The sequence below is a fragment of the Oncorhynchus nerka genome, linkage group LG9b (assembly GCF_034236695.1).
Source record: "Oncorhynchus nerka isolate Pitt River linkage group LG9b, Oner_Uvic_2.0, whole genome shotgun sequence".
In the NCBI taxonomy this organism is placed as follows: Eukaryota; Metazoa; Chordata; class Actinopteri; order Salmoniformes; family Salmonidae; genus Oncorhynchus; species Oncorhynchus nerka.
This window is the reverse complement of record NC_088424.1, coordinates 123,848-140,447: the sequence shown is the minus strand read 5'-3', so window position 1 is coordinate 140,447 and position 16,600 is coordinate 123,848. Positions and strand designations below refer to the sequence as shown.

At 42.5% G+C, this 16,600-nt stretch overlaps 1 protein-coding gene across 3 annotated transcripts in view; it reads right to left on the bottom strand.

Annotated features, from left to right (window-relative positions):
* LOC115114219 (microtubule-associated serine/threonine-protein kinase 3-like) overlaps positions 1 to 16,600 on the bottom strand; it is a 56,139-nt gene that overhangs the window by 27,051 nt on the left and 12,488 nt on the right. For all 3 annotated transcript variants that reach the window (XM_029642291.2, XM_029642290.2, XM_029642292.2), the window contains 5 exons: positions 13,622 to 13,642; positions 13,386 to 13,464; positions 10,653 to 10,810; positions 5,325 to 5,400; positions 4,892 to 5,101 (listed from right to left, as the gene is read on the bottom strand). In XM_029642291.2, coding sequence (XP_029498151.1) covers positions 4,892 to 5,101; positions 5,325 to 5,400; positions 10,653 to 10,810; positions 13,386 to 13,464; positions 13,622 to 13,642 — 544 coding nt within the window. The remainder of the gene's footprint in view (positions 1 to 4,891; positions 5,102 to 5,324; positions 5,401 to 10,652; positions 10,811 to 13,385; positions 13,465 to 13,621; positions 13,643 to 16,600) is intronic.

The window sequence follows — 16,600 nt, the reverse complement described above, 5'->3', positions numbered from 1 at the left end:
TTCTTTAAAATGCAAGTGTCTTACATCCTTCAAAAGATTAAAATCTTGGTAATCAAACTACATTTTCCGATTTAAAATAGCTATTACAGAGAACAAATATCATGCTTTTGTTTGAGAAGAGCGATCCAAAAAAATAAAAACATTTCCCGCCATGACAGTTTTTACACATTCACATCTGAAGGTAAAATGACTTACATTCTGATATCTTGCTCTTATTTCTCTTCCTGACGGTCCCAGTGGTCAAATGAAGTGCCGTTTTCTTTGATAAAAATACATTTTTATAGCCTATTTTGTAAACTGTTTGTGCCGTGAATTCCATCTCGATCAACTCTTTACGGAGCATTCGACATAATTACACACAGTAAACCATAGTTTATCTAGTCATGGTTGGTTTCAGTGCAATCCTCTGGATGTTTGCAACACAGCCAAACTTTGTTTTTTTTGCGGGGAGTATTGACCGAAGTGAACTTATTTGAAGACAAGGAGCAATGACTTCATTGCGCACCAATAATTTTAGCGAAGCTTCGTTGATTGACTATTTCTTCCCAATGACCACTGATCTTCTTAAAATCTAGCTGGGTAGATGGCCAATGAGCTGAGGTAAATGCCAGTATGTGATGTTATGGGTTGGACCACCATTCCTTGTTTGTAAACGCACGCGTAACGAACTCCATTCTCGCCTTGACTCTTGTTACGCACAGCAGCATTTTGGAAAGTGTTTTTTTCAACGATTTCATTGAAGACATCATGGCGAATAAATCAGAAAAGTGAAGTCCAAGTATACAGATTATAGAAGAGATTAAATCGGGAAAGTGAGACAGATTTTTTTGTTTGAGGAATCTTTGAGTGTTATGATTCAAACAGGAGCTGAGGAGCTGTTTCTGCAAGGACAGGACGTACTTCTGGACAGGTAAGTGCTAATGCCGTTTTATGAAATATATACACAAATATTTTTTGCAAAGAAATTGATATATATATATTTTGCAATGAAATGTGTAAGGTACACATTGGCTATAGTGTGTGTGTGGCTTTGTTTGGGTGTGTGTTGCATTGTTCGGGTGTGATATATATATATATATACACACACACACACACACACACACATACACACCACAAAAGAATAAAGGGAACACTAAAATAACACATCCTAGATCTGAATGAATGAAATATTCTTATTAAATACTTTTTTCTTTACATAGTTGAATGTGCTGACAACAAAATCATTAAAATTATCAATGGAAATCAAATTTATCAACCCATGGAGGTCTGGATTTGGAGTCACACAAAATTAAAGTGGAAAACCACACTACAGGCTGATCCAACTTTGATGTAATGTCCTTAAAACAAGTCAAAATTAGGCTCAGTAGTGTGTGTGACCACGTGCCTACAACGCCTGGGCATGCTCCTGATGAGGTGGCGGATGGTCTCCTGAGGGATCTCCTCCCAGACCTGGACTAAAGCATCCGCCAACTCCTGGACAGTCTGTGGTGCAACGTGGCGTTGGTGGATGGAGCGAGACATGATGTCCCAGATGTGCTCAATTGGATTCAGGTCTGGGGAACGGTCCATAGCATCAATGCCTTCCTCTTGCAGGAACTGCTGACACACTCCAGCCACATGAGGTCTAGCATTGTGAGGAACCCAGGGACAACCGCACCAGCATATGGTCTCACAAGGGGTCTGAGGATCTCATCTCAGTACCTAATGGCAGTCAGGGTACCTCTGGTGAGCACATGGAGGGCTGTGCGGCCCCCCAAAAAATGCTACCCCACACCATGACTGACCCACTGCCAAACCGGTCATGCTGGAGGATGTTGCAGGCAGCAGAACGTTCTCCACGGCGTCTCCAGACTGTCACGTCTGTCACATGTAATCAGTGTGAACCTGCTTTCATCTGTGAAGAGCACAGGGCACCAGTGGCGAATTTGCCAATCTTGGTGTTCTCTGGCAAATGTCAAACGTCCTGCACGGTGTTCGGCTGTAAGCACAACCCCCACCTGTGGACGTCGGGCCCTCATAGAGTTTGTTTCTGACCGTTTGAGCAGACACATGCACATTTGTGGCCTGCTGGAGGTCATTTTGCAGGGCTCTGGCAGTGCTCCTCCTGCTCCTCCTTGCACAAAGGCGGAGGTAGCGGTCCTGCTGCTGGGTTGTTGCCCTCCTACGGCCTCCTCCACGTCTCCTGATGTACTGGCCTGTCTCCTGGTAGCACCTTCATGCTCTGGACACTACGCTGACAGACACAGCAAACCTTCTTGCCATAGCTCACATGGATGTGCCACCCTGGATGAGCTGCACTACCTGAGCCACTTGTGTGGGTTGTAGACTCCATCTCATGCTACCACTAGAGTGAAAGCACCGCCAGAATTCAAAAAGTGACCAAAACATCAGCCAGGAAGCATTGGAACTGAGAAGTGGTCTGTGGTCCCCACCTGCAGAACCACTCCTTTATTGGGGGTGTCGTGCTAATTGCCTATAATTTCTACCTGTTGTCTATACCATTTGCACAACAGCATGTGAAATTTATTGTCAATCAGTGTTGCTTCCTAAGTGGACAGTTTGATTTCACAGAAGTGTGATTGACTTGGAGTTACATTGTGTTGTTTAAGTGTTCCCTTTATTTTTTTGAGCAGTATATATATATATTTTCCATTTTTTATACAAATGGAATGGAGTAGAAGAGCAAACACACACATGGCCACTGCGCCTGCTACTCCTCGCCATTTCCATATGAAATAGCCATTGGGTGCTGTTCGGGGGAGGGCAGGCCCACAACAATGGCCGGAGTTGAATGGAACAGCACTTCACCTTAGTGACTGTTCCCTCTGCTCTATACAATACATATCTGTTATTTTATGTGATGATAAGGCTCATACAATACAAATAGTTGTTTTTATGTTTTCTTTCAGTGATAGCGACTCCGACTGGGAGCCCCCGGTGCCAAGCTGCCCGCTCTACCTCTGCCCCCTCTACTCCTGCCTCCAGTGGTGTTCATATGTCACAGTTCATTACTGCAGGCATGTAAATAATTATTTGGTCAATAACAAAAGTTTCTCAATACCAACAAAGGGTATATAACAAAGTATTGAGAAACTTTTGTTATTGACCAAATACTTATTTTCCACCATAATTTGCAAATAAATTCATTAAAAATCCTACAATGTGATTTTCTTTCTTCTCATTTTGTCTGTCATAGTTGAAGTGTACCTATGATGAAAATTACAGGCCTCTCATCTTAAGTGGGAGAACTTGCACAATTGGTGGCTGACTAAATACTTTTTTGCCCCACTGTACACCTTAGCCAAATACATTTAAACTCAGTTTAACAATTCCTGACATTTAATCCTAGAAAAAAACTCCCTGTCCTAGGTCAGTTAGGCTCACCACTTTATTTTAAGAAAGTGTAATGTCAGAATAATAGTGATTAATTTGAGCTTTTATTTCTTTCATCACATTCCCAGTGGGTCAGAAGTTTACATACACTCAATTAGTATTTGGTAGAATTGCCTTTCGATTGTTTAACTTGGTTCAAATGTTTAGGGTAGCCTTTCACAAGCTTTCCACAATAAGTTGGGTGAATTATGGCCTATTCTTCCTGACCGAACTGGTGTAACTGAGTCAGGTTTGTAGGCCTCCTTGCTCGCACATGCTTTTTCAGTTATGCCCACACATTTTCTATAGGATTGAGGTCAGGGCTTTGTAATGGCCACTCCAATACCCTGACTTTGTTGTCCTCAAGCCATTTTGCTACAACTTTGGAAGTATGCTTGGGGTCATTATCCATTTGGAAGACCCATTTGAAACAAAGCTTTAACTTCCTGACTGATGGCTTGATGTTTCAATATATCCACAATTTTCCTCCTTCATGATGGCATCTATTTTGTGAAGTGCTCCAGTCCCTCCTGCAACAAAGCACCCCCACAACATGATGCTGCCACCCCCGTGGTTCATGGCTGGGATGATGTTCTTCGGCTCCCCCTTTTCCTCCAAACACAACGATGGTCATGATGGGCAAACAGCTCTATTTTTGTTTCATCAGACCAGAGGACATTTCTCCAAAAAGTAAAATCTTTGTTCCCATGTGCAGTTGCAAACCATAGTCTGGCTTGTTTATTGCCATTTTGGAGCAGTGGCTTCTACCTTGCTGAGCGGCCTTTCAGGTTGTGTCGATACTGGACTCGTTTTACTGTGGATATACTTTTGTACCCGTTTCCTCCAGCATCTTCACAAGGTCCTTTGCTGTGGTTCTGGGATTGATTTGCACTTTTCGCACCAAAGTACGTTCATCTGTAGAAGACAGAACGCGTCTCCTTCCTGAGGTATGACGGCTGCGTGGTCCCATGGTGTTTATACTTGCGTACTATTGTTTGTACAGATGAACGTGGTACCTTCAGGCATTTGGAAATTGCTCCCAAGGATGATCCTGACTTGTGGAGGTCTACAATTTTTGTTCTGAGGTCTTGGCTGATTTCTTTTGATTTTCCCATTATGTCAAGCAAAGAGGCACTGCGTTTGAAGGTAGGCCATGAAATACATCCACAGGCACAGTCAACTTAGTGTATGTAAACTGAGCCTGAGCCCCATAGGCTAAACATATCCTCCATGCAACTGAATGTTGAAAGAACAGGCATTGAAGTTCATTTCTTAAAACGTGCATGTCCAAAAAGCTACCCGTTTCATGGAACAGCCCACATACTACATCAGAGTTAACGGACTCATTCAGGAGAAAGCCAATAGAAATGAGAGCAGCTCTTCAGACCACAGAAATTTGACAGTGCTAAAAAGCCCCATCCCCGAATACACTCATGTTAATCTATTTCTATGAGAGAGCCTACCTGATGCAGACATATTGCATTAGACTTTTGCTGAGTCATTCTGGAGAGAACCTCACCTCATGCAGTAGTTTCTCCAGTTTCTCCTGCAGCTCCATGAAGTAGCGCGAGGTGACCTGTCCCATCTGGGACTTGTCCAGGCAGTCTCTGGCCAGCTCCACTAGCTGGTGCTGAATAAAGCCCAACACGCCGTCAGCCAGAGGCAGGGTGCTGTCTGGGGAGCAGTCGGCGAGGACGTCCAGCAGACGCCCCTCCATCTGAGCTGTGGCCTGGAGATCACAGCAACTGTTACGATAAACTTTAAAGTGTACACCATAAACAACAACGCACATCATAGACGATTGAAAGAGAAGATCGTAAAAATGGCAAATAAAAAGCAGTTAAAAGCTACATATAAAAGTGGATGATGAAGGTATTTTGTGAAGAGGATGAATCTATTGATGTTCTAGGGGAAAAAAGGGGGGGGGTTAGACAGAAAATAATAATACCTACCTTGGGAAAGCGCTCTTTGTAAACGTGATTCATCATTACAATCTCATTATCAAAGCTGCCGCATGTCCGACCAGGGCTGGAGGAAGAAGACATTTAATTTAAAAAATTAAAAAATGTCATCACTCAATTTCTTCATTATAGCACGATTATAAGCTGACTAGTAGTTCAACGGAAAGCAGAGAAAACATAAAACGTATCAAATGCCACTTATGACAACATTGCTGTCTTGGCTTGGACTCGATTACATGGGTGTCCAGAAGTGTGGGGCTTACAGCACCAACATACTGTTTAAAATGGCACGTTTCTATGTTTTGTAGTAAAAAAGATAACAATACAAGTGTTCCCAATGACATCAACCAATCAGTAGACAATGCCTACTCCCATTTGGTCAAAAATCACAACGCACACTGGTGTCATTGGAAACACTTATATTCCTCCATCCAGGCTGTATCAAAACAAGCCGTGATTGGGAGTCCCATAGGGCAGCGCACAATTGGCCCAGCATCGCCCGGGTTTGGTGTCGGCCTTCATTGTAAATAAGAATTTGTTCTTAACTGACTTGCCTAGTTCAAATTTTTTTTTTTTTTTAAGTTAAAAACATTTACTATTCTATTTTACTACTACACATAGAATGCACCATTTTGTGAACAGTGCATTCATAAAGTATTCAGACCACTTCCCCTTCTACATTTTGTTATATTACATCCTTATTCTAAAACAGACTAAATAAATAAAAATCCTTAATCTACACACAGTAACCCATAATGATCATGCGAAAACAGGTTTAGACATTTTGGATGATTTTTTATTTTTAATACCTTATTTACTTAAGTATTTAGACACTGATATGAGATTCAAAATTGAGCTCATGTGCATCCTGTTTCCATTGACCATCCTTGAGATGTTTCTACAACTTGATTGGAGTCCACCTGTGGTAAATTCAATTGAATGGACATGATTTGGAAAGGCACACACACCTGTCTATATAAAAAGGTCCCACAGTTGACAGTGCATGTCAGAGCAAAAAACAAGCCACAAGGTCAAAGGAATCGTCCGTATAGCTCTGAGACAGGATTGTGTCGAGGCACAGATCTGGGGAAGGGTACCAAAACATTTCTGCAGCATTGAAGGTCCAAGAATACAGGGGCCGCCATCATTCTTAAATGGAAGAAGTTTGGAACCACCAAGACTCTTCCTAGAGCTGGCCACCTGGCTAAACTGAGCTATCAGGGGAGAAGAGCCTTTTGTCAGGGAGGTGACCAATGGGAGGTGACCCAATGGGCATTCTGACAGAACTCTAGAGTTCCTCTATGGAGATTGGGAGAAACTTTCAGAAGGACAACCATCTCTGCAGCACTCCACCAAACAGGCCTCTATGGCAGAGGCTATCTGTAAGCCACTCCTCAGTAGAAAGGCACATGACAACTTGCTCAGAGTTTGCCAAAAGGCACCTAAAGTCTCTCAGACCATGAGAAACAAGATTCTCTGGTCTGACGAAACCAAGATTGAACTCTTTGGTCTGAATGCCAAGCAACACGTCTGGAGGAAACCTGGCACCATCCCTACGGTGAAGCACTGTTGTGGTAGCATCATGTTGTGGGGATGTTTTTGCAGCGGCAGGGACTGGGAGACTAGAGATCCTTGATGAAAACCTGCTCCAGAGCACTCAGGTGTATCTTAGCCCCAGTCTGATGTCCCAACAGGACAACAACCATAAGCACACAGCCAAGACAACACAGGAGTGGCTTTGGGACAAGTCTCTGAATGTCCTTGAGAGGCCCAGCCAGAGCCTGGACCTGAACCCGATGGAACATCTCTGGAGAGATTTAAAAATAGCTGTGCGGCGACGCATCCCATCAAACCTGACAGAGCTTGAGAGGATCTGCAGAGAAGAATGGGAGAAACTCCCAAAATATAAGGTGTGCCAAGCTCGTCGAGTCATACCCAAGAAGACTCGAGGCTGTAATCGCTGGCAAAGGTGCTTAACTCAGTACTTTATTGAAGGGTCTGAATACTTATATAAAGGTGATTTTGTTTTTCTATTTTTTAATAAATTTGCTAAAACTTGTAAAAACCTTTTTTGCTTTGTCATTATGGGGGGTATTGAGAGTAGATTATTTTTTAACTCAATTTCATTCATTTTAGAATAAGACTATAATGTAACAATGTGGAAAAAGTCAAGGTGTCTGGATAGTTTCCAAAGGCGCTGTATGTTGATGTGGTGCTGGAGATGATGAATATGGAGTAGAGTTGTCCCTTTAATAAACCAAGACAGTCGCATCAGTTAAAAATATTAAGGTTGTGGGGATCCATAACCGTTAAAAATAAACATTTGTCCAGAACACCATTTCAGAATTGCAGCTGACTGACACGTTTTGCTTTTTCAAATCAAACTTTGTCACATGCGCCGAATACAACAAGTGTAGATTTTACTGTGAAATGCTTACTTTACAAGCCCTTAACCAACAGTGCAGTTCAAGAAGAGTTAAGAAAATATTTACCAAGTCGACTAAAATAAAAAGTAACAACGAGGCTATATACAGGGGGCACCAGTACTGAGTCAGTGCGCGGGGGTACAGGTTAGTTGAGGTAATTTGTACATGTAGGTGGGGGTGAAGTGACCATGTATATATAATAAAACACGAGTAGCAGCAGTGTACAAAAAGGACTGGGGGTCAAACATTTTTGTAAATTGATGCAAGCAGAAACTTGACTACATCCAGCCATCCAATCTCAGTCGTCAATAGCTTTATGCATAGCAGATGCAAAAGCCTTCACCCCTGTGCATAGATACGAACCTAAACCAATGTGGAAGAATTGAGAGTGAGAAACAAGTTACTAAGCAAATCATGACAATCTCAGTAACCCAGAAGTAAAATGTTGCGAAAGTCTGTCTTTTCTTGTTTTACGTCTTGGGAGAATGCCGTGAACAATTGTGATGACCTTTTTGCAAAGCAAAGAAGCGAAGTCTCCTCCCTTGCAAACAGAAACTCTCAGCCAATCCCCTCCCTTCACTAAATTTCACACGTGTTTATCATGGCCAAAAGCACATTTTTGTTTTCATACATTTTTTACGATAGAGCCAATTTGGACTTTGTGGCTGTGGAATCTAGTGGAAACCATTTATCATCCGCACATGGGTTTGAAAATCACTGCACCAGTATAAGCACCGCCTTTGCTCATTCTTGAGTCGTCCAAATAAATAACAAAAACCCCAGACCAGAAACGACTGCTGCTCGTAATCGCATAATTCTATGTGAGCCTTGACAGGATCTCGCTGTATCGTCAGTCCACGAGAGATTAATCATAACATGAATACCATCCATTTTCCAGTATGTTTTCCCTCAGTAAAAAACAAAGGCTTATCGAAAAAGTGGATATCTATTTGCAAGGGCTGGGAATTGCCAGGGACCTCACAATACAATATTATAGCAATACTTATGTAAAGTATTGCGATTTCTCATGATTCTAGATCACACACACAACTTTGGCCGACGTATCAAATTGCGTGGGGAATGTGGCTTTTGGAGAGGGTTGGCACCTTGGGAAGACGTCAGTGAGACAGAATAGAGTTGTGATGTCTGGCCAACGTACAGTATAAACAATGTAGAACTCAGAATGTTGGAATTCTACATACATCTGCAAGACATCTTGAACAAACGCCGTCTAAACTGCATCTTCTCAATGAATCCTGTAGACATCGTGTCTACGTTGGGCACATCTGGGAACATATTGCTCACTGCATGTCTGCTGCCACTCAAATTTGCATACCACCACAACAGATGATGCAATCTCTATTGCACTCCACACTGCCCTTTCCCACCAGGACAAAAGGAACACCTACGTGAGAATGCTGTTCATTGAACGCTGAGCTGTAGTCAACACCATAGTACCCTCAAAGCGCATCACTAAGCTAAGGACTCTGGGACTAAACACCTCCCTCTGCAACTGGATCCTGGACTTCCTGACGGGCCACCCCCAGGGGGTACGGGTAGGTAACATCTGCCATGCTGATTCTCAACACGGGGCCCCCTCAGGGGTGCGTGCTTAGTCCCCAGTCCTCTCCTGTACCCCCTGTTCACTCATGACTGCACGGCCTGGCACGACTCCAAAACCATCATTAAGTTTGCCGATAACAAAGTTGGGACCTCCCCATTGGCTGAGGTAAGAGACGCTACAGAGGGTAGTGCATACAGCCCAATACGTTACTGGGTTCAAGCTTCCTGACAAGCCCCAAGCCATAAGACTGCTGAAAAGCTAATCAAATGTCTAACCAGACTAGTTCGGTTGACAGCTCCCCCAATTTTATTTTTGACAAATTACCTCGACTAACCTGTACATCGACTCGGTACCCCCTGTATATAGCCTCATTGTTACTCTTTTATTTAGTAAATATGTTCTTAACACTTTCTTAAAACTGCATTGTTGGTTAAGGGCTTGTAAGCAAGCATTTCACGGTAAGGTCTACACCGGTTGTATGGGACAAATAAAATGAGATTTACAGAGAAACAAGCGAAAGCATGAGAAAATGAGTCATGAAAATAAAAGTGCAGAAAACATGTGGCTAACTATTTAAAAATATGTTGTCGAGCAAGCTATATGATGAACAATGCCTGAGTTTTGGCACAGGTACAGCAGACTAGCGCAAGCTCACGGTACTTCGCAAAAAAACAAATTCCTATCATTTACAGTATTAAATAACATTTGAGAAAAATACTTTTGGTGAACAAATGTTTCATTTTGTAGTTATAATAAATGTTGGTAGCAACGTGAAAATCGTAGCTCAACTCCACTACAAAACCTGCTGGCGAGCTAGCAAGCAAACGTAGCTACACACAACAATACCAAAGTCAACATCAGCATGTGAAGTAGCTAGTTATATGATCAATGGCTCACTTGAGAGTTGACAACCTACTGCGTTATGACATTTAGTTGTACTGAAATTTTAAATGCATGATAGACGTTTTCGATCTGAAAGTAGTATTCCTATTCATTTCCAGTGTAGTTTATCGCAACGCTACATCATACCAGATGGATTTCTGGCTGCTTGAACGGCAATGGCTCAGATACAAATGAAAACATTAAATGAGAGATGCGCAAAAACAATATAACATTCAAAATAGGTGACTCTAAGCAGGCATTTCACGGCAAAGTATACACCCGTTGTATTTGGCGCATGGGACCAATACAATTTTATTTTGAAACTTTCTTTCAACACTTCAACTGTTGTGCAGATTCATAAATGCATTAGGAACATCTGAAAAACTTTTAACTGGGGGCGAACGGTTCCTTTAAATGTGTTGGTGGTCTGATTGGTGGCGTGCCTACCTAAGACTTCTGGAACGGAGCCTCACAAGGGATGAGGGCTGCCCTTCCTCGTCCACCAAACTCTCGGTGCTCCGGAAGTGTTTAAACAGGAAATTAAGCTCATCTGCCGTGGGCTGGAAGGGCAGCTGGTGCAAGAGCTCCTGGGAGGAGGAGGAGGACTGGGGGAGGAGAGCGAGAAAGAAGGAGAGAGAAAGATCAAGTAAAAGACAGGAAAGAGGTGTGAACGAATAAGCTCAGTATGTGTTTCGACAGTTGTTGTTTTTTCATAAGATGGGGCCCCGAGGCCTTGATACACCAACAAACAAGCTAGAATTCTGTAAATATGTGTACATGCAATAAAGCAATGCCCTTTGTGAACTCATTATCTGAGTTGATTTTTTTTTAAGTGCTGAAAAAAGTTCAGGTGAACTCAGCGCTGAAGATAAATGATATTTGGCTGAAAAGATTTCCCTTTCCATAAGCAAGCTATAACGTCGCTGTGCCACGTAATAAGACAATGCATAATGCTTAGCTTAGTAGCGGAATTGTCTTAGATGTTTCTATAGAGCCAAATAAATGTCTACACTAAATTGGATGTCGTGAGACTGCCAATGACATCCTGCATCCAGTTTGGTCTTCAAAAAGGATTCCGTGAGCTTTCAGTGTGTCACCAGAACCAGCATTTGTTTCCACAGTAGCCCGAGGCACAGATGACTGTGTGTATTTTCATTTAAAACCAAAAATGCGCAACACGCAGACAGTGGAATTTATTTGCGTCCAAAAGCTTGCGTTTCCCTGAAGGAGGATCATCTGACCTTTTCTCCGAGGAGGGAACCGGAGCAATACATAATGAGTTAACTGACACCGGGCAGTGAATGGGGTATTGTGTGGGAGGGGAGGGACTGACCTCACTGCCTAAGCCATGCATTTAGCCATAGAATCACAGCCCAGACATAGCGGCCTGAATAGAATGGGCCTCGTTTGTCTGCCGGCTGGGGTGTCTTTCGACAACTCCAAAAGAAGAAAACAATGCCACAAGACCTAGAGACAGACACAGCTGACATATTTAGTTGCCCTCGGTTTGACTTCCTGTATACAGTGCAGTACGAGGAAATGTGCTACGTCATCCGGTACTTGTCTGGCTGGTGATGTACTGTTTTTCCACAGGTCTAGGGTTTATTGTTAACCTGGGTTTAACCAATAGGTGACAAATTATCTTTGGCTGGGGGGGATATATAGCTAGGGGGAAAAAGGGTTCCGACACACTGAAATGGTGCTGGGAGACAAGGCTAATCCAAAACTAGTCAAGAAAAAACTATTTAGTAACTGAAATACAATAAGAAACCTGTTCGGGAAAAACGAAAACTATAATCTTGGACTCCAAAACTAATTAAAATAAAAAACAATTTTAGATTTTTCTCTAAACTTCAGGGGGGGGGGGGAGAAAAAAAAAAAGATGAGGTTTTCAAGCTTTTGAGGATTTACTGAATGTGGTTGGTAAGTGCAACCAGGAAATGGCCTCAAGCATTTCACACCTAGCTTGTGCATCACTATCATCAGGTATTTAACTTGATTCTTCTTACATGTACCATTAAAATTCTAAAGGATTTAGATTGATAAACATGGATGAGATGTACCTTCCACCATATTTTTTTTTACTTGTCTCGGCACTCTTCCTACTAAATCTAAGACACATTGAGATTGACTTTATAAATTGTAATACATTGACTAAGAGACACTTTTTTTTTTTTTATATATATATATATATATCTAAAACGAAATAAAACCTAGCAAATCAGGTCTGAAAACTAAAAATAAAAAGTGCTAATTTTAAAAAACAAATGGGAATAAAAACAAATATAAAAATACCAAACTATAACAACCTTACAGAAATAACGTTAAGCAGTGCAAAGCAAACCACCAATGCCCCGAGCAACTGAAACAATAAGTGAGGATTTCACTTCAAATTAGGTTATTTTGGGCTTTTAGTCATGGGGGTTAATGAATAAATCATTGTACAAAAACGACAAAGTAGTCATTTTCCTAAGTTCCACTCTACCATAACTCCCTCAAGCCAAAACACTGACAAAAAGCTTCAGACGGTGGAGTCAGGCTTGCGAGGAGTTACCAGTATTACTGTTCTCCGTCAGGTGACTCATGAGTCCTGCTCTTACGGCTGTCCCACAGCAGGTTTACATAATTCACAGATGTGCTGAAAAGGACACTCAGCTGTTTATAGGGGACACTGCCAACAGACAATATATAGATGAACATTAAACCCATTCTGTGGTGAACCATTGCAGTCACGTCAAGGCCAGGAGACTTAAATCCCGGAACAAGGACAAGGCACACACACAGAATATCCCGGACAAGCGCCTAAAACAGAATATGCAACCCAAGCCCCAAAAGGACAGAGAATATCCCAGACGAGTTTATTTATTTTATTTTTCATTTAAACACGTGCCTCATCTTCTCTGGTTCCTGTTTAGCGGTCTTCTACTGTATAAAATGTCTTACCTGGACTTACTTTCTATTATTAACCTTAAAATACTGAATTTAACAGCCACACGTTCTATGGGTTTACTGTACAAGGTGGTGTTGCTAGATATACATTTGATTGACAGCTATATTGAGTACTGATGACAAGCCCAACAAATGTTTTTATTAAAAAAAAAAAAAAATTAAACACTCCCTTGCTGGTCTTTGAGGAAGAAGGGCTTAAATATTTAAATGAGGAAGAGAGAGACCACTTACAGACACTGAGGAGCTGGGGGGGTTGGTGCCATAGCCAGAAGAGGGGACGGAGGCCACAGACCATCTCCGCCCATCCGCTCTGGAAAGACATGGCGCTTGTGAGCGTTTCAATCTTACACTCTCAAGAGGATGTTAATAACAAAGCACTACCAAAAGTTGTTTAACGTGTTTAAATGAAGTATCATTTAAAACTGACATAAGAAGGGGGAGGGGGAAGGAGACAAATGTTTTCCTACCTTTCAGTGCGGGCCAGGTGACTGGTTCATCACATTATGACAGACAGACAGACAAAAACAAACAGTCAGTGAGACGGTGAAGCAGTCAGAAGCTCAGACTGGAGTCAAGGTTCTGAACATCAGGCAACATCTGAACAGCTGATATCAGGCAACAATGCTATGAACACATTGGCACCTGCCTAATGAGTCATTTCACACACACACACACTGCACTACCCCTTCAGCTCAATCACGTCGGTTTACCTCCTAGCCAAATCTCGCACCTCACCACAACTTCTTCATTTACAAAATGTGACACGCCATGTTGATAGACATGTAACTTTGGGGCCCATTTCCCCTCCCCATTTCCCTGACCGGGTTTAAGGATTGAGTCAATCCATAATGGTATGTGTGCCACAATAGTCCTCATGGGTCAGGTTAGCGCCCTGTACAACCAGCTTGACTGACATATCGACAAATCAGGTCTGACTTAACGAGATTGGGGTTTCTGTGGGTATCAGGGCAAGGATTCGTCGGCTGGAATACGTCCCTCTCGCTTCATATCTCACACGGGTACACAGGTTGAAAATGGCTGATTTTGTCATTGATAAGCACCTAAATTGGAACGCAGTGGCTATACATGAAGTCAGAACTCAAGTTATCCACTTCACAGTGCTGTATGGGTTCGGACTGACAGACGTTAAACTTGAGCACCGCGTGCAACAAAACGGTGCATTGAAATCACTTCAAATCAAATTTTATTTGTCACATACACATGGTTAGCAGATGTTAATGCGAGTGTAGCGAAATGCTTGTGCTTCTAGTTCCGACAATGCAGTAATAACCAACAAGTAATCTAACTAACAATTCCAAAACTACTGTCTTATACACAGTGTAAGGGGATAAAGAATATGTACATAAGGATATATGAATGAGTGATGGTACAGGGCAGCATACAGTAGATGGTATCAAGTACAGTATATACATATGAGATGAGTATGTAGACAAAGTAAAAAGTGGCATAGTTAAAGTGGCTAGTGATACATGTATTACATAAGGATGCAGTCGCTGATATAGAGTACAGTATATACGTATGCATATGAGATGAATAATGTAGGGTAAGTAACATTATATAAGGTAGCATTGTTTAAAGTGGCTAGTGATATATTTACATAATTTCCCATCAATTCCCATTATTAAAGTGGCTGGAGTTGGGTCAGTGTCAATGACAGTGTGTTGGCAGCAGCCACTCAATGTTAGTGGTGGCTGTTTAACAGTCTGATGGCCTTGAGATAGAAGCTGTTTTTCAGTCTCTCGGTCCCAGCCTTGATGCACCTGTACTGACCTCGCCTTCTGGATGATAGCGGGGTGAACAGGCAGCGGCTCGGGTGGTTGATGTCCTTGATGATCTTTATGGCCTTCCTGTAACATCGGGTGGTGTAGGTGTCCTGGAGGGCAGGTAGTTTGCCCCCGGTGATGCGTTGTGCAGACTTCACTACCCTCTGGAGAGCCTTACGGTTGAGGGCGGAGCAGTTGCCGTACCAGGCGGTGATACAGCCCGCCAGGATGCTCTCGATTGTGCATCTGTAGAAGTTTGTGAGTGCTTTTGGTGACAAGCCGAATTTCTTCAGCCTCCTGAGGTTGAAGAGGCGCTGCTGCGCCTTCTTCACGACGCTGTCAGTGTGAGTGGACCAATTCAGTTTGTCTGTGATGTGTATGCCGAGGAACTTAAAACTTGCTACCCTCTCCACTACTGTTCCATCGATGTGGATAGGGGGGTGTTCCCTCTGCTGTTTCCTGAAGCCCACAATCATCTCCTTAGTTTTGTTGACGTTGAGTGTGAGGTTATTTTCCTGACACCACACTCCGAGGGCCCTCACCTCCTCTCTGTAGGCCGTCTCGTCGTTGTTGGTAATCAAGCCTACCACTGTTGTGTCGTCCGCAAACTTGATGATTGAGTTGGAGGCGTGCGTGGCCACGCAGTCGTGGGTGAACAGGGAGTACAGGAGAGGGCTCAGAACGCACCCTTGTGGGGCCCCCGTGTTGAGGATCAGCGGGGAGGAGATGTTGGAACTTTGCACAGTTTGATGAGGTGTGTAGCCACACTATTACTCAAACACCTGTAATGTTTTTTTCTGACCTTATTCTCTCCCCATTATCTCCAAAGTGTTCCCTTTCAATTGCTACCATAGTCATGCGTATGCTTTTTATAATTGTGTTGGAAACATCTCAATTCGGCTCTATTGATATTGGCCAATTTCCACAAGTGTAAGGGGTTAATAATAGTGATATTATTTAAAATTAAGGTACCATACCGCTGGAGGAATGGAAAGGGAGGCTGTTTTGAAGTGCTCATTTTATTTATTTTTTATCAATACCCATGTAGAGGTTTCCGGGTAAGCCAAAACAAGTGGGAAAATTATGTGATTCGATTTTAAATTTTATTTAACTAGGCAAGCCAGTTAAGTACAAATTCTTCTTTACAATGACAGCCTAGTGTACAGTTGAGAGTCCCTTCTTGTTTCACACGGTTAAACATTTGCTTTAGTACATTAAATCAAAAACACACTTGGTTGCAGCACCTGGAAAATGTGGACATAACCTTAGGAGCTTTCCACCATAAAAGTCCCGGTAACAGCTTTGATTGAAAGATACCCATGGCAGCCATTTTATTGTGTGGCAGTATTACTCGCATGGTGTTGTTTACGTGGCCCAAATAATTGCATGCACAACAGACTGCAATCTATGAGGCTAAAACGACAACAACTATCCCAGCCCAACACCTTACATAGTGCAGCCACCAGCATCTATCCACATCGGCATCTCAGAAACCTCAGTAAATTTAGCGGTGTCATGCAAGTTAACGCAAACTTGCGCACGGCTAAAATGTGCCGTGTGATTGCGTGCTGGGAACATGGGACCAAATACTTAACTTTGTACTACTTCAATACACATAAGTGAATTTGTCCCAATACCTTCGGTCCCCTAAAATGGGAGGAC